Source organism: Corapipo altera, unplaced genomic scaffold, assembly GCF_003945725.1.
Source record: "Corapipo altera isolate COAL_440 unplaced genomic scaffold, ASM394572v1 61, whole genome shotgun sequence".
Classification (NCBI taxonomy): domain Eukaryota; kingdom Metazoa; phylum Chordata; class Aves; order Passeriformes; family Pipridae; genus Corapipo; species Corapipo altera.
Genome location: NW_020884910.1, coordinates 2,778,651 through 2,802,931, shown reverse-complemented (window position 1 = coordinate 2,802,931; position 24,281 = coordinate 2,778,651). Strand labels below are relative to the sequence as shown.

General features: G+C 46.0%; 1 protein-coding gene across 8 annotated transcripts in view; it reads left to right on the top strand.

Moving 5' to 3' along the window:
* Window positions 1–24,281, top strand: part of LSAMP (limbic system associated membrane protein) — a 1,002,030-nt gene that overhangs the window by 968,092 nt on the left and 9,657 nt on the right. For 6 of the 8 annotated variants that reach the window (XM_027653694.1, XM_027653691.1, XM_027653692.1 and 3 more), the window contains 3 exons: window positions 2,463–2,583; window positions 3,511–3,659; window positions 9,605–9,640. In XM_027653694.1, coding sequence (XP_027509495.1) covers window positions 2,463–2,583; window positions 3,511–3,659; window positions 9,605–9,640 — 306 coding nt within the window. The remainder of the gene's footprint in view (window positions 1–2,462; window positions 2,584–3,510; window positions 3,660–9,604; window positions 9,641–24,281) is intronic. The other 2 variants (XM_027653696.1, XM_027653697.1) reach the window with 1 other exon arrangement.

The following is a 24,281-nucleotide window of genomic DNA, read 5'->3' as shown; positions in this document are numbered from 1 at the left end:
GTAGCAGATTTTCTGCACTAAAAGTGTTGAGGGTTTTTTCTTGTCAAAAACAGCTGAATTTATAAAACGGAGACATTCCATGATAACCAATTAATATTTTCAAATATTTCTGTGAAACATAATTTCAACGATGCTTTTAATGTGTTTGAAACAGATTGTTTGTATAAAGTCAGAATGTTTGATTTTGACTTAGTTTCAACACATAATAACTATGCCACAGTAAGAGCTTAAACATTTTAACTGTTGGAATATATGAAAATATAATGTGATACAGTATTGTAATATTAATATGTGGTGCAATTTGTAATGTAAGCAACTTAAAATTCCATCAGGACAGATCTTTTCCTTTGAAAGAAAGGGAAATAAAATCTAAGAGATCATGAGGACCATGCAGGAAAAAGTCAGTACTGTTTGAGGAGTGAAAGCTAGACATTTGCATACATCTTTCCTGAACCTGCTTCCTTAAACAACACCACAAATAGCAGAAAGTGCAAAAACTACAGTAAGTTTGAAAAATGGGATCTGCCCAACCTATGGAGCTTCTTGGCTATCTTTTATGATCTGCTGTGGAGCAGGTAGCTTGCCAGCTCAGACCACAGGAGAGAGCATCTCGCTTTGCTTTGGTCTCACACTACCACCTTCAGGCTTCCTGAGTAATGGCCCTTGCAGCACATCACAGACAGGGAAACTGAGGCCTAGAGCAGAGTGAAAGGAAAACAGCCAAAGGGAACCCATTCCTGGCTTCCCGGGCAGGAAACAGCTACATGCAGAGTGTCTGCTTTCTGAATGCAATAGGCTGGTTTATTCGGGGCTCCCACCTGCCCCTCCTCATGGGAGAGCACTGCAGCAACATTTTAAAGGGCTGAAGATAGGGACTGCTCAGAGCAAGGGCTCTCTGGCAGCAGGCTGGGGAGCAGGTGCCTGCTGGGATCATTTTCTAAGCCCATAGAAAGGTGCCTGTTCATTCTGTAACTCACCTCTTGTGCCAGATTCAGTGAAATGGAAAACTCTTGTCTCACTTTAGACAGCAAAAAGATATACTGCTTGAACCAAAATTCAAAGGAGGATGGTTAAAAAAATCACCTTCACTATCCTTTTATTATCCCTCCTCCTTTTCAAATTAAAATATTTGCGTGAACCCACAGCCTTTGAATGTAGGATCCTATTTATGTACACTTATTAATATTTATGATGTTAGAGGGCGCACTGCAATATCCCTAAAGCCCTGCATAAAATCCCGATTAAGGTCAGGAAAGGGATCACATTGAGATGGCTAATGTGTTCACAAACAAATTTCCTTCCATACATTTTCCAAACAGAATTACTTTTTTTCTTTGGCTGGCACAGTCCATTTTGCTTGCCTTTTTCTTTGGCCTTTCAGTGCCGAGGTGGACAGATGGCAGAGCTGTACTCTGCACACACAGAGTGCGCTTTATGGTAACCCAAGTCTCAGGAAAGTAGCTGTCTGAGTTGCAGTCCCGTAATCTCAGGGTGTGGAAGTATTAGTGATGAGAGACAAGGCATTTATTCCTTGATCCCTCTCAGCAGCCAAGGGGAAATATTTCTGCCTTTTAAGGTGTAAAGCTTTATCGCTTAATATTTTGAACATGGGGCTGGGATTGAAGGTGCTGGTGCCTACCCAACCTGGTACTCAGCCAGTACTGAGACCTAGCTCAAGCAGGGCCCACCAATATGTTTTCCAAGTCTGGTTTGCCCATGGCTACAAATTAAGCAGAGGTGGGAACACCATGCTAGGCTGAGGGCAAGCTTCATGCAGAACAGTCACAAGCAAGCCTTCTTGAAGCTTGTCACAAAGCATGATGTCCAGGAACACCTGAGCAGGATTTTTAACCTTGGATACCTAAGGGAAGTGTCTCAACAAGTTATCTGTCTCTCAAAGTTGCACACACAGCTTCTCCTAAAGCTCTTCCCTTTTAAGCTGTGAATGTATTTCCATATCATACATGTTGCCTCAGTCCTCGCTTATTATACTTTTGGCATTAGACAAAGAGTTTGTATGGAAAATAATTTTCATACTAGTGTTAAATTCCTCTATTCCTTTACTTTTACTGTCTTCCTTTACCCTTGATGAAGTCTTTCTCTCATGTTATCTCTGATGAGTCCATGTGAACTAAAGATCCATAGGTAAATAATCATAAATTACAGAAGTCCATCATTAACCTCAACTCTGCCTGTGTATGCCTATGCATTTATGACAGAATTTTATTCAGCAGTGCTGAAGAGAAGCACGTATAAGGAGCGATGCTAACGTGGTATATTAGGGAGAGTTCAAAGAGCACATGTTCTGCAGAGGAGCAGGGGGGAACATGTGCCACAGCAAGCAGCAGCTGTGGGCCTCCACTAGCTCAAACAGTTTGCACGAGGAAGCCATCCCTGACATAGTTTTGTTGTTTTGTCACACCTGGAAGTGTGTTAAGTGACCACACGTTTCCTTCCTGCAGACCCTCCTACCATCACAGAGTCCAAGAGCAATGAAGCGGCCACGGGACGACAAGCCTTACTCCGGTGTGAGGCATCAGCAGTGCCCACACCCGATTTCGAATGGTACAGAGATGATACCAGGTAAGACCTTTAGCTCACCTCTTTTCTTCTCTCCTTTTCCATCTAATCAATAGAGGATCCTTAGAGCATCACCTATTGTCCTCCCTAACTCTTCTTGTCAAACAAATTGCTCCTTACAATCCATTTGAGTCACAATGACCCATCAGACTCAGCAGAACCAGCCTGGTCAAGGCTGGAGGATGCAGTCCCTCTCTACGCTGGGGATGCTGAAGGAGGTGCAGAGGGTGGAGCTCTTCCCTTTAAGTCAGCCATGGGCCAATACACAATTAAGACTGTTCATGCATTAAGTAGCCCATGTTACAGATAAAAAGGTAGGTAGTGTTAGTCTCCAATTAGGTAATGCCACTCTAGGTGCCTTCATCTAGGGGAAGGAGCTGCTGGGGGAGGTGTGATTCCCCCATCTGTGTGACCTGAGCCTCTTAGATTTGCATATGAGAGTAAATGAGAAGAGAAAAGGGATCTGTCCTTTATACCTGAGCATTTACCTGGTATTAAGAAGGTTACATTATTCCTCTAGTTTTTAACATGACATTACAGGCTCAGGGGTGACTTAGCTTTGGCATATGCACATATTGGAACACATGAATTGGTTCAAGTATGTACTAGCTTTCAGCTGCCCATGGTGTGTTCATTTCCAGTGTGAGTCTGTGCTGGAAAAATGCTTCCTCCCTTCGCTTGTTTGTTTTTGCTTTTCCACTGCCTTACTGGTGGCATTTCACCCCACTGCACTCTTACTTCCTTTCATTCTCTTCTGTTTTCCATACATGCCTTCTTTGATCTCTGTCTTCTCACATCTCCTTCCTGCCTCCCTCTATCCTCCCCTTCCAGCTGGACTGAAAGACTTTGGTTTACTGCCTGCTGGGCAGTGATTTCCTTCCCAATACACAGCTACCATTGCACTATACACCTCTTCTTCTGCCTTCCCAGGATAAACAGCGCCAATGGTCTGGAGATAAAGAGCACGGGGAGCCAGTCTCTGCTGATGGTGGCCAACGTCACTGAGGAACACTATGGAAACTACACCTGCGTGGCTGCCAACAAGCTGGGAGTCACAAACGCCAGCCTATACCTTTACAGTAAGTATGGGAGAGGGTAAAGGGAGGCTCTCACAAAGACCAGGCTGTGTAGAAAGCACATGGTGACCAAAACTCAGGAAGGCATCCACTTGACGATCCAGGCCTCTCAAACCTCCAGCCATGGAGGCTTTCAGCGCTCTGCTTCAGATACCTACATGTTCATACTTGCTGTGAAACACAAACACAGCCAAATTAAAAGGTTTACAGGCAAGCCCTTTGATTGACTGGCTTTGGTGAAGTCAGATTTTGTTAAAATAATAAAAGCATGTTTGTTTTAAAGCTGGAAACAAAAAATCCCTTAGAATGACAGCCCCTTTAATAAGTAGACAGAAGGCCAGGGCTCAGAGGATCCATGGCAGCTGAGAAATGACAAGTAATTCAGAGAGATGGAGAGAACTAGCCACTGAGCCTGAGGAGAACAAGAGACAGTCAAGAAAAAGAGAAATTGGTTTGAAAATGGAAGAGAAAGAAATGAGAAAAGACAGAATGACTTTAAACGTGCATATCAGAGGGAACATGGGGGGAAAGGTAAACAGATGAAATATGGAATAAGATTCTTTGGATCTCATTCTGATACCTTTCAATTACTAAGTTTGTCTTAGTAACTGTAAAGACACAGAATCTGGGACTAGACAAAATTCTAGAGCAGAATTACCTGCTGGTTTTGAATTCTGCAGCTGATTCAAACCTGCCCGTAAACAAAGCCCCTGCTTCTCATCTACCATCCACGTGTACAACCCATGGTGTATTCAAAATGCAGTTCTCTATTCCAGGCCTAGACTTGGACCACATGTTGTTATTGCCACTAGAGATAGACTGCAGCGAAATTACCCACTCACACGAGGGACATGTAGACACAAAAGTGACTTATGGCAGTATTCCTTGCATGGTCCTAAACTGAATTAAAACACTCATGCAATGACCTGCATGTCCTTTTAAACAGAAAAAAAGATAAGATGTGTGAAGCAGTCAGTATGGGATGCAGTTTAGTCTAGTTTCTACTCTGTGTGATCAGATTAATCAAACCACTATAAAAAAACCAATGTTTTGGTTTGGTTATTTTTAACAGAGGCAGTGCAAAAGGATAAATCTGTTTGTATTCCCTGTTTACCACCCTTGGATTTATTTCATGGCAGTTTGAATTTTTGCAAATTTCAGTGTATTTTGTGGAGGTTATTTTCTAAAGAACAGATATTATCATAAAAGAATATATATTTGATTTCCTGTAGCATTGCAGCACACAAAGCAAATTTCTACTTTGAAATTCTTTTCACCGTGGTCTTGTGACTGTCATGAGATTCAAATAAAATCCTCAGGCAGCAATCTGGAACGTAATTTTCAAATACTCCAGATTTGTTCTTGCTGATATTAATATAATTCTAAGTTTAGAATCCATTATTTGTGACTGAATTCTAAATTTGGCCCTCTCTCTTGGTTCCTGTTACACAGAAGAACTGTATCACTGAAACAAAATATAAGATGAAATTCAATAATGTATGTATGCACATATGATTTTAGCTGGGGGGTTAGTTTTGCTAGAAAAGCATTTTGCATGACTTCAGAACTTCACCTCAAAGGATCTCAAAAGATTTGCTAGCAATGAATATTTTAATATCACAAGTTATTTAGAAATGGTTGAGTGTTATTAGCATCGTTTTGCAGTAGGAAGCCAAGGTACAGAGTGAAGAAGTGGTTTACCCATGGTCATAAAATGAGTGGAAGAACCTGTAAGAGACCCAAGGAAATCTTGCGAAGTTGCCATTAACTATTACAGGAGGAGATGTGGCAACTATTAAAGATGGCTTGCAGCACCAAGGATCCTATTTTATCCCCCTTTTGATGTTTATGAAGAACACTTTCCTTCTTTCAAATTGCTGGATTTTGTTTATCATTTTTACCTTAGAAATGCAAGGCCTATGTATGCTGGAGAATGCTAGCAAACTTCACAAGAGGTACAGGTTCGATGATTTTCAGTGGACTCTTTCTAACTTGTTTTTTGTTGCTTGGTTAATCCCTGTTTCTTTAGTTTGCACTTGCTTCACAATGTTTCAGGAAATCTGTTCTTCTAGTTAGCATGGAAGACAAGAGAGAGAAAAACACAAATTCAGGCAGACTACAGATGGTATTTTGAAGGTAAAGGGGGGAAATGAGTGAAAGGAATCCAGCTTCATAAAGATAAAGAATGCAGCTGAAAAAACCCTACAAGCCCAGATGAAAAAAATGCTGTAGTGATCACACAGTAGCTGAAAGAACAGGTAATGCACACTCCCAGCCACATATCCAGACAGAAAAATAAAGCAGCTTTTGCAAGGTACAGCAGATACTCAAACACTTGGGAGTGTTTTTCATCCCTGGAATCAGAGATTTTATTTCCTTTTTAAATAGAGAACAAGCTCACTGTAGAGCAACATCCCACTAGGGAGGTAAGTACAGCGATGGTTCCTCAGTGTCCCATTGCAGCACAAAAAAGAATGGCAGCAAGAAGTGAAGAAACAACCAGAGAGTTAATAATGAGGTACTGGCAGCTTTGCCTGAGGTGGAGGGCAGACAGGGAGCTAGCAAAGTGATGTGAAAGAACAGTTTAGCAGTAGAGAAAAATGGGTGACTACCATTTCATGAAATCTCAGCCAGCACTGAAAAACTCTCAGAGAGACTGAGTGCCTTAGATGTCAACGTCATAGATAGAAGATGCATTAAAATACAAAAGCAGCTCCCTTGAGCTGTATGAATAGATAGCTAGTGATCTTCCTTAAAGAATGTAGCAGCAGGATTGCCTGCTGTAGGTGGAGAGATTTAATACCCCTCACTCCTGGAGACTGAGTTTACAATAACAAAAAAATGGCCACAACAAAGGTTTAATTACCCAGGAACCTGTCTTCAACAGCAATATGGAATATGTTTGCAGACAGGCTACTTAGGTTTGATGATACAACCGATCTAATCGCTTGCTGACATCCCTTCCTCCCCACTCCTTTTGCTCACCCTGCTCTCTGCCACATGGTTTCGTTGTTTCACTTATTCTGCTACTCAGTGGACATCCCACTGAGCCAGATCAACCTGATAAATCAGTGAAAAGGTAACTGAGCTTTACTGCTCACCTCCCCAGAATGCCCCCAAATGTTTTCTTTTGTTGTTCTGAGCTGAATTATTTCATGGACAGGCTTAACAAGCACCAAAGCCCATGCAAGACAGAAAGCTGTATCATGCATCTGTGGGTGTGAGGAGTTGGGAGGCAGGACATGTTTTGCAGCAGTGATGATCCAGTAGGTCGATTCAGCTCTGTAGAGCCTAGGGGTGTTTGTAAGCCCCAAGCACAAAATATGGTGAGACCTAGGAAAGGGGCAGTAACACACATCTCTGTGAAAATTACCTGACAGAGAGGCAGAGCCAGGGCTGCCATCACAGAGTAACAGAGCTACTGAAAAGTGATGTCACAACTGAAGGGAAAGGGTTTTACCTCCAAGTGTATTAGGAGGTAGGGAACATGTTTTCTTTTTGTTTTACTCATCTAACAGAGTGCTATGAAAAGCATTATAAGTAAAAGTCACCATTTGTATCTTAACCCATGCTACCCAGAAGTGTATATGTTTATATATAAGTATATATAAATATACAGCAGATACACATTTCTTGTAGGAACACAGATACATAGGTTTATGTGCAGGTGAGTATGTATACATAGGCATGCACCTTTGTGATGTATAATCAAGCCCACACACCTCCACTACAGGCACACAGAAGCAGGTGCATTCTAGCAAGGCAGAGAAAAGAAATGAAAGCTTTTCCAAATTAGTGACTTCCTCCTCCTGCAGAGCTAGCCCTTCCCATAGGATGAAACAGGAGACAACAGAGCAGTGCTGCACATCCTGATGCAGTCCTGCTGGCTAAGTTGTCTCAGTTATAGGAGACTGGCACCTCAGCAGATGCCATATCATCTGCATCCTTTGGGGAACTGGAAAACACGGAGGTGAAGCAGCTGCTGGCAAGGCCTGTACCAACTACAAGCAGCAGCAAGCGGGATCCCACCCCTGCCTCCTCGAGAGGCTTCAGCTCGGTAGAGTCCAGCTGGTTTGATTGCAGAGGGGCACGTTCCTAAAGTGAGCTGGCACTGGCCTCTAACTTGTCCTTATTCATTAGTGTCCTGGCACAAGCGCTGGCTGTGTGCACAGGCTGACACCCCTCCTTCTAACTTGTGCTTGAGCATTTGCTTACAGTGGTTGCTGTGAGGGTTTGGAGTGTTAACTGGGGCTGAAATCCCTCTTAGTGGTTCTTAGTGCAAACCCTGTGTCTTCCCCCCAGCTGTCACTAACGGGGAGACTCAGGAGACAGGGAAAGTGGTTTGGGGTGACAGTCAGACGGGGCAAGGCTGAGACACTGCTAATGAGCCAGGGTGGAGCAATAAAAGCAGCACACAGTGGGTGAGGGGAACAGAGGTAGAGTCCTTGAATAGAAAGCAGCATGATAATGAGGCCGTAGTGCTTTGCTTTAACTGCTTATGCTGTGCAGCCTGTAGCCTGCTGTGCAGGAAGAAGGTAAAGGGGAGTTGAGTTATTTAACCAAACTAAATAACAAGGAAGTCTTGTCAGCACAACAGCCTGCTTTCGCAGAACAATAGTCCCCTGTTGCTACATAAACACAGAGATCCAGGCTAGACTTGTATTTGATCTCCCCTGTGCCTGCTGCGGATTCTAACAACTCCATTACCACCACGAGGGCAGAAGTTCTGCCAGTGTCACAGGGATCAGCCTGACCTGCTACATCCTTATGGGCTCCAGCAAGGCAGAAACTTACTCTTTGCACCAAGGATACAATATAAAGAGCATTAGTCTCCAAATAGCTGGGCCTGGGTTGATCAGAGAATGATAGTGGACTACTGTGTATCCTGCAAAGCTCTATGTCCATCAGCAGTGATTTTAGCAGGTAAGCCAGAAGACCACTCATTGTCCCAGGCCTACCATCTGTTGCAGCTAAATGTCTGTGTACCTATGGATCAGTCCATGAGTAGGAACTTGTCTCAGTCAGTACAAGGCATCCAGCAAGTTCTGAAGGCAATGAAAGGAGACCCAGCGATCAGAGTCAAGCCTGGGGACCTTGTATTCTTGGTTGTATGCCTGGGTCTGCCAACAGTTCAGCATTTGACCGTGGGCAAATTGCTTCCTTGCTCTGTGCATCAACTGCACCATCTGTGAAGCAGAATTAACACTACTGTTAGCCTCAGACTCAAGTCTCTGATACTGTCTGTGCAATTCTTTTGGGATCCTTTCGTGGAAGAAGCAAACTGTGAAGTCAGCAGTGACGTACAACAAAGTCCTGCTGTGACATATAATGAGGACATGTAAAAACCCTATAAACAAGACAGCAGGCTCTGGGTACAAGTGGATTAAGATGAGTGCAAAAACTCTGTTCCTTTCTGAGGAACAAAACTCTAAAGAAGGATTCTGCACGGTGATTGCTCCCATGCACAGATCCTCAGGGGACCTGTCACTGGGAAGAAATCCATTGTGGAGAAGGTTCTAGGAAGGCAGCAACTACCCATGGAGGACTTCCACAACGCACCTCTCTTCCAAGACTAGCTTCCAAAAAGAGGTGTAGCTAAGAAGAATTGTAGAATGATGACATGAGTGGTCTTGAAAGTCAGAGGGAAGATATGGCCCATCAACTCCAATTACCTTCACTGCAGATGCTTAATCCCTCTTGCTGTGTGGCTGTTATTTGTTTAGTTTTTCAAATGACTTCTCTCTGACTCCCAGTCCCAGGGGTTGTTGATGTGTATTAGGCGTGTTGCTAGCAAAACGCTCTGTATATGAAACCTACTCTAGTTCATCTAGTTCATCTAATTTGGGGATGGACAACTCCATCAGGTTTGTATCTGCTGCTTGCTTGGTGTGAAAAGTGGCTTATCCTTTTCTCCTGCATGTTGCTTATTGTTTTTTTTCCCCCCTTAGAACGAGTTTTACCCACACTCCCCAATCCTTTTCCAGGTCAGTATATGTTTTATGTTGAAGTAGCTCTTTAGCCGGGTCATTCTCCGTCATCTTGACAAATGCTCAGAGTTAGTGATGGGCAAAATGGCTCAGAAATGCAGGAAAATAAGGGCTTTCCCTTTTCATTTACATGTCATTTTGTCTTTTCTGCTCACCTTCCTCATCCTTCCTCTTTCCCCCTCTCTTTTCAAAGAAACAATCAATGGAACAGCAACAACCAACCTTTAGCCAAGCTTTGAGCAGTGACATTGTGTTGTCATGCAGGTCTGGACAGTTTTCAGAGAGATTCAATTTGTCTGCAGATCTACACATAATATATATTTCCATCCTAAGCTGTCTTTGCCCACTTGTTCAGATTTGGATCAAAAGCATAACCAAAGCTAAAATTTTGCAGAGACAGTAGAAGGGACAAGTGAAAAGCTAAAAATGAAAATGCTACCAGAAGGTTTTTTCATTCTAGTTGTGCAACTAGATGCAACTGCATCCACAGGAAAACACATTGTTTTCTGAATCTTTTATCACACTGTTCCAAGTCTGCCAGTCACGTAGTCCTGCATTTGATGCAGAGAGCATGTCAAGAGGCATGGTGAGGTGTTACTGTCTGCTTTATTCCAAGGGAAGAAGGTGTGAAGGCAAAACAGAGTCTGTGTGTTTTTCCCACCAGAAAACAGAGTCTGGATGTTGTGTCTGTGCTGCCCAGTCATGCCTCAGGTCCTGGCATTGTTGCCCCAACATCCACATGAGACTTGGGGCTTGGTTGTGACCTTGAGATTCTGATAAAGCACAGAGACCAGGCATTTCCAGAAAGCAGGCTGCGGTATTTGAAAGTGGTGTTTGAAACTAAATCAACAGTAAGACAGCAAGTCCCTGCGTTCACTTTAAAAAATCTTGGCCTAGAGCTCCTCAGTATCTTTGTTTTACTGCCATATGATGAAGATGCACTCAACTCATGGGATGCTCAGAGACCTAAATTGTTAATGTCTGCGCAGAGCTTTGGGGTAGAGTGTTATTAGGAACCCACGTTGTTTTGCAAAAGAGCACCTGCTTGAACAAAGCACCTGCAGGTACTGCGATGAAAAGAACAATAAATGCTGGGTGTTACACCAGCTCCATTTAACCACTCTGCCGTTTTCAAATCAAGCTCTGCTCTTGGCAACTTATTCAGGTTCAGGATGTAGTCACAACTGCCTATTTAAAAGGCAAATCCACAAATACAATTAAAGAAAAGTACCTACAAAAAAAAATGAGGAGAGAGGTAGAAATTAGGCTACCATTAAAATTAAATCCCAGAGAGTGATTTGTAAATAACATTCAAGGAGCTGAGGAAAGGAGTAAAGTAGGCCATTGGGAACCTAGTGTGGAAAAATAAATCCAATTAAACACCATTAATATATGTATTGCAAATGCAACTTGTGCTGGGATATGAAATTAAAGTTGCTGAGGCTGTTTAGGATATAAGGTTTTGAGGAGTTTTCCAATTTTAGGTGCTATTTTTTTAAGCAGAATTTTCAATGACAAATATTTTTGTCTGATGAAAAACCCAGGGTTCTTTGGTTTTATGATTATTTTTATTATATATCCTTAAATTCCACAGGCAGGCAGTGTTAATTTTTTTCATAGGCAGTCCTGTTTACAGCTGGTTTTGAATTAGTAGCCTATTAACCTAAATGATAAAGCAAAATCTGTGAGTAAGCAAGGCCAGGATTCCCATTACAAATACACCTCCTAATCAAGTTGCCAAGGCCATCCTGCATAGCTTTAGTCTATCCTTTAAAACACTACTCTCTCTCTCTTTGAAGTTGTTATTTTTTTACTGCTCCCCCGTCTCCTGAGATCATCTTGAAGGACATCCTAGTGTGACATCACTTCTGTGAGGAGTCTCCAGGAATTTGTGGTGCCAAATGCTGGTATATCTCCAGTGACCCAGGACACAGTTAGAGGATTTTGCAGAGGGGGAAAGTAGAGTTTAAATACTCTCGACCTGTTTTCTGAAAGCCCCTACCAGCTTCTGCAGTGTGGGCCGTCAGCACAGATACTGGTGCTTATCTCAACATGTGCTTTTACTTTGCTGTTCACCTTCAAAGAAACCTTGGGCATAAAATTTTCTTGTTAGACCTCTTCCTCCCTATGAGTTGATGTTCTGAGATGTAGTCCACAGCTCTCAAATAAGCATCTCCTCAATGACCAGATTCACAGCCTTCTTCCTCTTTTTCCCTTAATTTCCATTTCTCTTAATCCTCAGTAACACTTCCCTGCCATGTGAGGCTTTGAGCATTAATTTAAAAGGAAGATGTTTTGAGATGAAGCAGCTATCATTAGCTAGCTGCTGTGGAAATATCTTGCTTTCAGGCAGGCTGGAGACTCAGAAGCAGCCCATTCAACTAAACAAATGGGACTTGAATTTGATGAAGCAGTTTCCTGAAAGGCTGGTGGAGCCCAGCTGATTCAGCTCTCAACTGAATTGTCCTTTGGTAAATTTTCCAGCCCTCTTAATTTTGCAGCCAGGCACTTCAAATGCCTTGAAATGTCTTCTGCTATGATGCCACATCTTCGTGTCTGCATTGTAACATCATGTTTTAATTGGCTGACACAAGACCTGGCTGTCACAAAGCATAGGCCTTACTGCATCATCAGGTGCCTTTTCAAAAGGGTTTTTCTTCTTGAAAAGGAGAATTTGCTCATTCCCCATCAGATCTGCCAATGACAGAGCAAGTGTGGTCACTGTTGAAGCACTAAGGGTTCTGATACAATTATAGCACTAGCTCCATCTTTGTCCTCCATTGCCCCTTGTCCTCAGCCCTTTGAGCATAGAGTCCCTCCCCTGTGAATATCACCTAGTGTCCACATCAGAATGGCTTAGCCAGACTAATGGGCTTCAAAACCTGTGAGTCTTCCTCACAGGAGTTTTGTGATGAGGGCTTACCACAGGCTAACTAGAGGCTTTCTCAGCATGGTTAGCTTGATGCCCTGGGAGCTCTGCAAGGGAGATGTGCTGTTTCCCAGAAAGGAGCACATCCAGAGCTGCTCAAGGGCAACAAGCATGTCAGTATTTGGGGCCTGAACAGACAAAGTCATGGCCATCAACTGGTTGACAAAAGATTTATAGCAGTAGTATGTTAGCAATTAGTGGAGGGGGAGGGAAAAGGAGAATGACCAGTTCTGTCTTTCTGCCAAAACGTGCACTGATCGGAGAATGACCCTGTATGGCTGTAGATTGTAGATAGTCTCCATTTAGCTGTAGCCCATGTAGCCTGTACTGTCACTAATGCCTTCATCAGGTGGGTGGGAGCTGGGGGAGAGAGATGTTCATTTGAGTTTCATGACCAGAGAGCATCTTTCTTTCTAATACTCTCTCAGTCCTCTTTCCTCTCTATGGAGGTCCTGGCTGGGGAGAAGAAAGCTCATCTGTTGCAGTGGTGACCTCCACCCATCCCTGCTCCCCTTTTGCTTTCTCTAGTGCATGACCCTGCCAGTTCTGCTGAGCCTGCAGCTCTTGTGTCAGCGGGGTCTGCTTTGGTCAAAAGATGGACATCTGAGTATTTCAAAGCTAAGGAGAGAAGCATGAGGGTTTACAACAGAGACTACAGACTGTAAAGGATTAACATGTTATGGGGGTTTGCTGACTAGGCAGTGGTGTGGGAACAGTCTGCAGAATCCAGCCCTCCCAATACAACCAGCTAAAAGAACCCATCCATCTCTGGAGTTCTCTTCACTGAGGCCAGAGGGTGCTTCCTCATCTGAGCTCCAGGAAAGGGTCAGTGAAAATCCAAGCCTTCGAGCCTTTGAAACAAACTAGTTGGCAGAGCTGGGGAAGCCGTAGCATGAACAGGCCAAAATAGACAATCTTGCCTGATTGTGATCCTGACAGAGAAATAGAGAAAAAAAATAAAGAGCAGGGGAAAATAATGGTCATAGGGACCAAGCACAGGAGGGCATATTTCGAGCCATGTGCAAATCTGGTATTTCCATAAATTCTAAGGCATTTGAGGGCCACAGTTCAGCTGTTCTGGTCACTCCACAGTGATGTATGCCTGACTACTCAGAGCATGCCTCACTTTGGCAGCTGATAACGCCCATGACCCTGGGCAGGAAGCACAACTCATGGTTCTCCTTGCTTCTCACTGGTGCTTCCAGCCAGGTTTTCCAAAGAACTCATTCTCCATTTAGGGAGTGCAAAAGGGATTGGCTCTGCAGAATGGACGCTCAGACAGACCAGGCTTCTCTTGCTGATCAGTCACTGTCTGTCCCTGCCAGTGCTGCCCACTGGGTGCCAGGCCTGTGGGGGTTTCAGACCAAGGGAAGAGGAAGGACAAGACAGGGTGAAGGCAGGCAGCCAATATAATATTAATTGCTTCTTGCTATTTTATAGGTACCAGGCAAGGGATAGCACTGTATTTTATTTTGACTGTGTGGTTTAAAGTGAATAATATCAAAGTCAATGGTGATGATTGTGTCTTCCAAGAGGGGGTAGTATAGATGTAGCCAGAAACAGCATCTTAGGGAAAATAGAAATGCCAAGAATTATTTGATACTACAGCTACCAACATTGCTTGGTGGGTTTTTCTGAATAGCAACAGACAGCTTCTGTTTGTTGAGATTGCTTTAAAAAAATTAAGAACCAGTCTGCTTCTTCCCCCACCAAAAAAAAAAGTGTAGAGAAAAGAAATGAGCTTTCTGAAAGAAAAAAGAGAAACACAGGGGGAAAGAAAGAGAAATGGCTTTATTGCTTGATCTGTTTCTGTACTTTTTGTTCATTAATTTTAATTTAGATTGATTTATTCCAAAATGAGCCTTGGGTTGCATATATTTGCATTGTAGCAGTGCTGTGGAGGATCCAGTGAGTGAGGAAGAGCACCAGCAGAGGGTAGGAACTGAGATTAGAAGTCCCAGAAAGATATTCCTCCCAGCTGGGCCCTTGCAGTGGGAAGGCGTTTCAAGGTCTGTGTAGTCACTGGTGTGGCTTTGCATCCGCACAGAATAACCCTGTGGAAGAGAGGTCAGGGCACAGCACTCAGGTGGGAGAGTGGAGGTTGGGTGGAACCAGTGGGGGAGAAAACACACAACTGAACTGCAAAGATTAGAAACAAACCCATGGAAGAGTGACTGCTGTGGAAAATCAGTTGTCAGATAGGGACACTTACAGTGTCAGCATTGTAGCATGGACAGATTACCCTGCAGAACAGAGCTCAGGCAGGCTATAACCCTCCTGAGCCAGATATTCCCAGACCAGAGGACACTCACAGTCTGATATCATCTGTATGTTGGATGAGCTTTTGAAGTCATCAACTGGACCTTCCTCCTTAGACATGCTGAAGGCAACTTATCCCCATGGCACAGCAGGTGTACCTAAATCCTTTGCTCTCTCTCTCTTGCTCTCCTTATTTCTCATGTTGAGCTGCCATACAGGCTGACTGGAACCCAAGTGTGGAGGGCAGTGAGGAGGAGGATGGAGAACAGCCACTGTTGTCTCGATTTAATCCTTACACACACACAAAAATTCCTCCAGCCCCTGTGAGAAAATAATCAAAGAGTAATTTCCACCTTCATCCCCCTTCCCTCCCCTTCCATTTCCAGTGTAAACCACTCAAGAATTTTCCTAACAAGTTGGCCTCCCCTCTGGTTATTGTCCTAAGTGAACAGTCTCTCCATTCACTAACGCATGACGGTAAGTTGGTTTGGGAAGCAGCAGGTTTATCTTCCCAGCTCAGGCAGTGCACCGGGCCTGCTTGTGAACCAGTTGCCATTCAGTGTCTGCACTGCTGTTGATAAAGCACATTACACATGGCTGGGCTTGCATGATTAATACAGCTGTCTAAGCGCTCTCTGTAAAAACAAAAACAACCAGAAAGGAGAAGGGAGGTGCGGGATTTGGGAGGGACGGGATGCATGGGGAAAAAACCCAACCATTCCAAAGAAATCAGGCTTGCAGAAAAAGCACCTTCCCCAGCATTGCCTGCATGTCCCTCTGCAGTTTGGGGAGTGGATGCATGGATGGGAGCGCGGGGTCAGGCCGTGGAGAAGGATGTGCTATAACCAGCATAGCTCCAGCGAGGTCCAGTCAGGCAGCCTCTGCGGTAGGTGTTGCAGGTACACAGGCCCAGTGATCCGTACTTACACTCCTAAGCCAGATCACCACAGGCACCCTATGCACGCACATCCCATAGCCACCAAGCAATTTCCAGGCAGCCTGGAACATCTAAAGGAGGACGAAGCTTCCAGCATCTTTTCCATTCCTCCAACTCATCCAGCTGAAGGCCTGCTCAGCTGCCTGTGTAAGCTGTATTAACTTTGCCTGTTTAATTACTGGTCTGGGAATGGGTTGTGGAAAGCCACAATGGCTTTCTGCTCTGGCTTTTCCCAGGCCTGGACCAGGTATTAAAACCATGCTTGCACTGTTAGGGTGTTAAGGTGACCAGGAGTCTCACTCTGGAATTACAAACACACAGACATATCCATACATTGATGAGAACACAAAGCAATATTTACTTAGACCCCACACTTTAAGGACATACACCAGCCTGTGGGCCCAGCTTGATTCTCATGACATCTCTAACTCATTGAAATGCTGAAAGGAGCGCACAGGCTTGTTAAGAGTGTTCCTATGATAGAGGCCCTGTACTGCCCATTGTTCAGAAGCAGCCTTTAACAAAGGCTAGCTTAAACCTCCTATTTTGTTCCACTCCCAGGAAAGGAGGGATGGGGACAAGGGTTGGTCTCTGCTAAGCTCACTGCAAGGGAGTACCCAGAAAGGAGTGACAGCCCTAAGAAGACCACAAGGACAGGCTGGGGGAGACACTGTACTGCAGGTACTAGAGAAAGGTAGGAAGGGCAGAGACTGCAATATGACTGGATTTCAGTACCAGAGTAACCTCAAGCATGCTGGTCACTCTCCACCCCCATTTAGTTCTCCTTCTGCTCTGCTCTCCAGTCACCCTTAGGTATGTCCCCCCCTCTTCATTTCTGTCCACAGCCACTCAAATCTTTCCCATGCCATATATCCAGCAAAGCTTGTAGGAAACCATAGCAGAGAAGAAGTAAATAAACAAACAGACATGAAGCTGATGAAACTATTAATTTTTCAAGAGGTTCCAGAGCCTCCAATTAGAAAACCTGCTTCCTAGGGCTATGTGTGCTCTGGATGAGGGGAGCTATGCTGTTTGTCCTCTATTAAGACACCAGGTTATGTGCTAGCATCACCTTTGATCTTCTGTGCCTTACACGTGTGCTTGAGAGGTGAGCAGGGGAGAAACTGCTTTATTTTAGGAAAGTAAAAAGCAGAAAAAGCTCAGATCTTCTCCATTATGGCCCGTGAAAAAGTCTGCGCTATGTGGGTTTTTTGGATGTTTTTCCTGTAGAACAAGAGTCTTCAGTAAGTGATTTGAAGACTATGCAGTTTTAAGTATCTGATTTTGTATCAGTCATTTGCCAAGTGTTGGGGTTTTTTGTGTTTGTTTTTTTTTTCTTACATCTCCAGTTGCTAGGGAAATGGAAAGAGTGGGAGAACTATTTCTTCAGCTGTGAAAAAAACTTGGAACTTTTTTATATACACAGGACAGACTTGATGATGAAAGATCTGTGTAACCTTGAAACGTAGGTTGTCTTCTAGCTACCACCAGCCTCACTGGTCAGGATAACAGTTCAATTTTAGACTAAGATTACTGTAAACCAGCTTCAGGATAAATGGTGTAAGCAGCCAGTCTTGAACACCACGACCTTCTCAGAAAGACACTGAGAAATACAATTTCAGGGATATTCTTTAGACCTTAGGGAAGGATGAGTGAGCTGCATTACAGAATGAATCTTCTCTCAGACATAAGGTGTGATAGATGAGTACTTAGTACACCATGAATGAGCTCCAAAACATGGGGAAGAACTGCTCAGTGCTAAAAAAGCATAAGCAAATTCTCAAATACATTAAACCGAGTGCAAAGATTGATAGACACCAGAGACGTTTCCTTAATCTTGTTGGAGAGTTGCTGGAGGGCATCCTCCCTAGTTTACACAGTGGTACTTCCACCTCTAGGAAAGCCAGCCTATTGCCACAGCAGTCACAATCAAGTTTTAATTACAGGAGCAGAACTGATAGTGACAATGGGGAACGAGCAGGCAATGAACAAAGTAGTTTCAACACTGAGAACAGGGAGGGAAAAAACGTATCTTTTTCTCAAAGAGGAGGGGGGAGGAACAGGAAAGGAGTAAGAAAAAAGCCCCAAATGAACCCTAGTAAGTAGAAGCTGGTAATCCCTAAAGCCTCAAAGTAGAGTGCAAAGCCCTGGAAGAAAGAAATTAATAACTTTCAAAGTATGACCTTGAAAATGGAATTAACAGTATTCCTCCCTTTTAAGCCTCCATGATAATAAAGATTTCATCTTCTGAAGCCTTGGCAGGAGAGTCAACAGACTAGGAAAAATTACTTCCTGCTCAGAATCTGGCAAGTGTAAGCCCTAAGACCCCCTTCAGGCCCCAGGGAATGAGAGGATAGAGACACCTGTATGACGCACATCCTCTACATCCTCTTTCCCTCATGCCTTCTCCTTTAGAGGTGGGAGGTTTTTTCCCATCCCTCCCTCATTTTGGTGGTTTTCTTCACTCAAGAAGCAGGACTCCAGCCTTCGCTGTAAGTAGAGGCAGCCTATCAATAGCATGGAGCCCAAAGCCAGTTGGCATGAGCAGCACTTGGAAAAACAGCAGGCTGGCTATACTTGTTATACCATCACTCCTTCCTTCCCGTGACAGACAAGTTCTCCTAGCCCATCCCATGCTGCCTTCTGGCTCACTTCCATTCAGAAACTAATGGGGACTGATTGCCTCTAACACAAGGTGTTACCCCATGCTCTTTGACAGGATCCCAAGGGCAGATTCCCCAAAGCAAACAAGGAACCAGTAGCTCTCTGATACCCTTTGAAACTCCTCTGTGGGCTCTCCTCCATCAGCACTACAAGCCCTGGTGTCTTGTTAATGTAAATATGAGAAAAACTGCCACCTGCTGTCTCTTCTGCCTGTATTTCAGTTTACTCAGATGATGGGACCCAAGAGCCAGTAGAATATTTTATATTGGTGAATATGAGTGTGAAACATGTAGATGGATGGGTGATTTTTTCCCTCTGGATTTGGACCAGGAATGTATTTGCTTTCTGCTTGCAACTCAAATGGCCATTTTTAAAGGTCTATGTAAGGAATCTTGAAAGTCACGGGTTCAGTGTCTGATGGTGATGATCATGGTGCTTACATTTGGAGGCATGTCTCTGTGCAACCTGGTAAACTTGTGGCTTTGCTTACACATCTGGCCTCATCTGCCTCTTGAGCAAGGGTTACGTGTCATGCCACAGCCTCCATCTCCCTCTCTAATGGGCCCTGTTGGTGTTACAAAAGGAAGCTGGAGAGAGAGAGGAAACAGAAGGAGAAGTATCTGTGTGGAGGAAGTAGAATCATAGAATGGCTTGAATTGGAAAGGACCTTAAAGATCACCTAGTTCCAAGTCCCCTGCTGTGGCCTGGGACACTTTCCACTAGACCACAGTGCTCAAAGTCTCCTCCAACCTGGCCTTGAACACCCCCAGGGATAGGGCATCCACAGCTTCTGTGAATGACTCACTACTCTCATAGTGAAGAATTTCTTCCTTATATACAATCTAAGTGTACCCTCTTTCAGTTAAGACCTTTACCTCCTACAACTACGTGCCCTTACAGAAAGTCCCTCTTCAGCTCGTCAGCCCCTTTTAGCTACTGGAAGGCTGCAATGAGGTCTCCCTGGAGTCTTCTCTTCTCCAGGCTGAAAAACTCCAACTCTCTCAGGTCTTAGGTAGTCCTTAGGAGAGGTAGTCCAGCCCTCTGGGCATCTTCATGGCCCTTCTCTGGACTCAGTCCAACAGGTCCATGTCATTCTTATGCCAGGGGCCCATCATAAGAATAATAAGCAGAATGATTTACAAACTTCACCCCCTCCCCCTGCAACCTCAATTTCTGCTGCCATAGTGGTAGATGTCATGCTTTTTATGGTCACAATCAACCAGCAGGTCAGATCTGCCCCCAAAGGAGTGTTACCAGGGAGGCTGATGCATGGTGGTTGTGGAGAGATGCAGGCCGGTGAGGGATCAGATTCCGTGCCACATAAACGTGGCCGTAGGGTGCTGCTTGGGGCAGCAGTGGCTCGGAGCGTGCAGGGCTGGCACCTTTCCCTCAGGATGGTCCCGCGGGGGCTCTGCCGGGGGGGACCGGGGGTTTTACCGGGCGGGTGTGCGGAGCCGCCCTGACCCCGGCTGTTATTCCCGGGGTTATCCGTGCCATTTCCAGTCCGGAGGCTGCCTGGGGTCGCGAGGGAGGACCGCCCACAGTGTTTGTGTTTCGTGGCCCTCGGCTGCCACCTCGCGGGGAGGGAGCGGCGATTGGCGGCGGCGGCCGCGGGTTGTGGCCGGGCGAGGAGAGAGGGAGAGAGGGAGGGAGGAAGAGAGGGACCAGCGGGGAGCGGCTGGACCTGCTGCTGAGTGTCTGCGGGGCACAGCCGAGACCGCCGGGGAAGGAAAGGTGCCAGACTGGGAGTTTGCGAGTGCGGTTCGCCTGCATGATGCCACAGCGCTGGCAACACTCCTTCACCCGCTGCTCCTGCCCTTTCTCCTACCTGCTTGTCAGTGTTTGAGCTTCACTGGGCACCACATCCATATCTAAACAGCTCTTAGGAAACCCCACTTTTTCTTTTGCAGTTCTGACCCCGGGCTGGTACTGGCTGCCTGTCTTTGCAGTCCTGGTACTAATGCCCTCTTCCGATAAGCACCCTCAGCCCCTCTACCTGTCTCCCTCTATCCCTGCTTTCCTATGCCTGATCAGGGCTTAATTTCCTCCTTTATCTCCCCTTCTCCCAGGACGTGTATTCCTTACCTATCCAACCTGTGTGCTTACATAAAGCCCTACATTTCACCATCCTCACACTGCCTTGGCATCTCCTCCTCTTGCTCTCCTACCATGTCCTGAGCTGAGCATTCCTGTATAGCCATTTCAGTTGAAGCCCTTCCCTGTCATTGTTTCCTCTGCTGTACATTGGTACGAGTGCAAGGCTCATCCTATCACTTCAGTCCATATTGCCCCCTTCTTATATCTCTCATCACAGCAGCCTTTTCTTGTGCCTCTTCCCAGATGCACTTACATGTTTATCACCTCCTCCTGCAGCCCCCGACTTTCAATGGGCACTGTAGGCTTTAAAGGGCCAACACTAGCCATGAGGTAGGGCAGGTACAGGGCTACCAAGCAACCTTCTGACCTTGGACACTGGCACTGAATCTGTGTGTGTTGCAGTGCCTTGTAGCACTATAAATTCAAGTCTTGTAGGCAGGGAGAGAAAGATCAGGCCCCAGAAATCTGCCCCCCTCTCAGTGACTTCTTCAGCTAGCAAGTCTTAGTCTGCCACAGAGGATGCACCACTGGAGTCTCAGTTGCTGAGGCCTTGTGGGGCATCATACTGAGTCCTCTCACAACTACATGCCTTTCAGCTGCCAAAGTAGTGTCCACTGAAGGCTCAGTAAGAGCTGTGCCCCAAGTGTAGTGAGGAGACTTGCAGTTCTATGATTCAGGACTTGAGCATTCCATGGCCACCAGTCTGTCAACACTGGGTAGTTTCTTTCTTAGCAGTTTTCTTGACAAAAAGGTCATCTCTCCCCTTCCTAGAAAGATCTGAACACACTCCAGCTAATTCTTTCCACACTGAGCAGTTTTCTTAGCCTGGCTCTCCTGTAATCGGCAGAGGAGACTGCAGGGCAAGGAGTGACAGAGACAGTTTTAATCAAGCTAGTTCAGGTAGCAATTAGTAGCAGGTGTTGTGCCAGGCCACCTGTTAATGTCAAGGTCCTAAAGTCACAGGAGAACATAGCACCCAAATTTAATGTGTGGCCATAATGTCATTGCTGGAAGCTGACTGCCGCTGTGCTACTTGAAGAGCTAAGGGAGATTGTGGATATGGAAGTTTTCAGGCAGTCCAGAAGTGACTGAACAAGTTCATGTAATCTCTCAAGGGGTGCAGCTTCTGCTGGCTCAGGATGTCTCTGAAGCACCAGAGGCAGGCCAGTGTGATGCCATCCTGGCCATGTACTACTCCTGGCTGGCCCTCACCCAGCACCCACAGGGGACAGGACTGAAAGTTAAAAAAGACCTTTGGACTGACCCAGCAAAGGTCTTTTCTTGTGGTATGCTTCTCCTAGAGGCAGACTGTTTCTGAGGAAGAGAGCAGCTCTTGGCTTTGCAATCTGAGTGTGGTTTGCTGTGAGTGGAAGCAGCACCCTGCTTTTGTCCTCTCCTTCTGCCATCTCATCCAAGTCCCACCATTCTTCTTGCTACGTCTTTTCCTACGCTCTTCACAGGAGTAGGAGTAGTATTTGAGCCATCTCACACACACATGCACACAAAAGCTTTACAGCTATACCAGGAAAATTATGGTATAGTAGCATACACACCTATCCTCTCTAGTGAAACCTGGGCTAGCCGAGCTTGCACATAAGAGCATGCAGCAACTCTTCATGCTGCATGGAAGAGTTTGCCTCAGGAGTGAGGCACCAGGTGAAATCACTGAAGTCCCATGCTTAAGGGCCTCACCACCCCTTCTGCATCCCCACTCAAAAGTACATAGAAGTTCTCCCAGAAGTGTCAGGAAAAGAGTCTTGGAGCCTCTCTGTGCAGGGCTAGTATACAGGGCTATTACACACATGCAGGTGAGTAGGAGCACCAAGGTCAGTGGCATGGCTCTCTTTCCCCCATGGTTAAATTTAAGGATGCAGCTAGGGTTACCTGGTCTTGAGGAGAGGAGTGGAGTGGGGGCTTCACATGGCCCCTTCAGCCCTCAGAGAACTATAGCTTTCTAAATCTTGGCCAAGGCTACTCTGTGGTGTATACCAGTGCAGATCACCCAGGGTGAACATGTGGCACGGATAAACCCTTGGAAACATAGGGCACAGCATCCTGTGAGGTTGTTGCAGCATGATGAGGCACTGTAGGGCTCCACCTGCATCTGCACCAGGTATCGAAATGTCTCACATTTGAAGCAGGGAAGAGCAGTGCAGTCATTTTGCCCTTGCTGATTTTCAGTCTGCTCCTTCTTGATTTGCTTAATGGAATCTGACTCGGTCAGCACTTAGGGTCTTAAGTCCCCTAGGAGTTTATCTGTGAAAAGCTGCCAGATATTCATATTCACTCATAATCATCATCATCAGAAACTCAATTTCCTTCCCTGTCTGTGGTGGAAGAGCACTCCCTTGAAAGCTGTTGCGTGGTCAGGGACTTGGCAGGGCTTCCCAATTGCGGTGATTAGCCCGGGATATTGCAGCAAATGCCCAGGCCACAGGCTCAAGGTTACCGAAGCGGGAGAGCGCAGGGAGAGCCCCGAAGCCCCCGGCACGGGCGGAGATGTAGCAGGGGAGCGCAGGCGGGCCGAGAGACGGCTTTTTTGGGGGGGGGTCTCAGCGGGAGGTACCGGGCGGGGGCGGCTCCGGCGGCGGCCGCCAGGGGGCGGCGGAGACCGCGTGCCGGGGCTGCGGGCGGGGCGACGCGGCCTGTCCGCCGGGGCGGGGCGGCCTTCGCAGGCCTGGGGGTCTGTGGGGATGGGTATGAGCGTGTGCGTGGCCACCCGTGCGGGAGGGTAGGGTGCAGGTGCGGGGCATGGAGGGTGAGCGGTCGTCTGTGCGTGTTGGGCGGCGCGGTGGTCGCTGCGGGGGCTGGACGCTCGCCCGTGGCCGTGCGGGTGCCGTGGTGCCCGCGGCGGAGGAGCACGCACCCCACAGCAGGAGAGACAAAAGAGAAGTCACCACGCAAACGTGGGCTGTCACAGCCCAAGCTGTGTCTGGGAAGGAAGGCTGAAAGTGATAGAGTGGACTGAAAATGGGAGCTATTTTCTGCACAAAATCTCACTCGAAATTAATATTTCATTTTATTCTTACGTTTTCGCTCTTTATTACACTTGAGCGATTAGTGTCCCCCAAAAGCCTTTGAGAACTTTGTGATCGAACTATAACCTTTCCCCATTTTTGCAGTACACGTGACAGTAAATGTATCATCCGTGGCATGTACTTAAACCAGTTCTGCTCTAAAACCCAGAGATTACACGTGGCCCCCAGGGTTACATGCAGGGACCACACTGGATGCCAGGCCTCATAGTCAGCATAACACTCTGCCCAACACCTGCACAGCTACACACAGCCCCTTGGTGCAGACAGCTGCTGGTATTAGCGTGAAGTGAGGTGCAGAAGATGATCAGGACTGCACATAAGAGGTGTCTGCAGCAACCCCACCACCTCACTGGCACTCACAGGAGCTTAGTGGGGAAACATGAGGCTGTGTAACTCGCACCATTTTTTAGCTGTGGAGATGGGAGTTCTGGCTTGTCAGATACCCTCAAGCTTATACACACAAGCTCAAGCAGAACAGAAGTGGCCTGACGTTCTCCCAAGTCCTTCATCACACCATGTTTCCTTGGGTGTCCTTTCTTATACCTAAGTGTTGCAGAAGGACATCTCTTTACCATACCATGCCACACCATGCCATGCCTCTGGCCCCCACCAAGCTCACAAACCCCCGATACACTTACATGTACCAAGGCAGCAGTACCCAGCCAAGGCCAGACGTCCCCCTGCCTCCACTGTGCTGGACATGAGTTGCAAGCC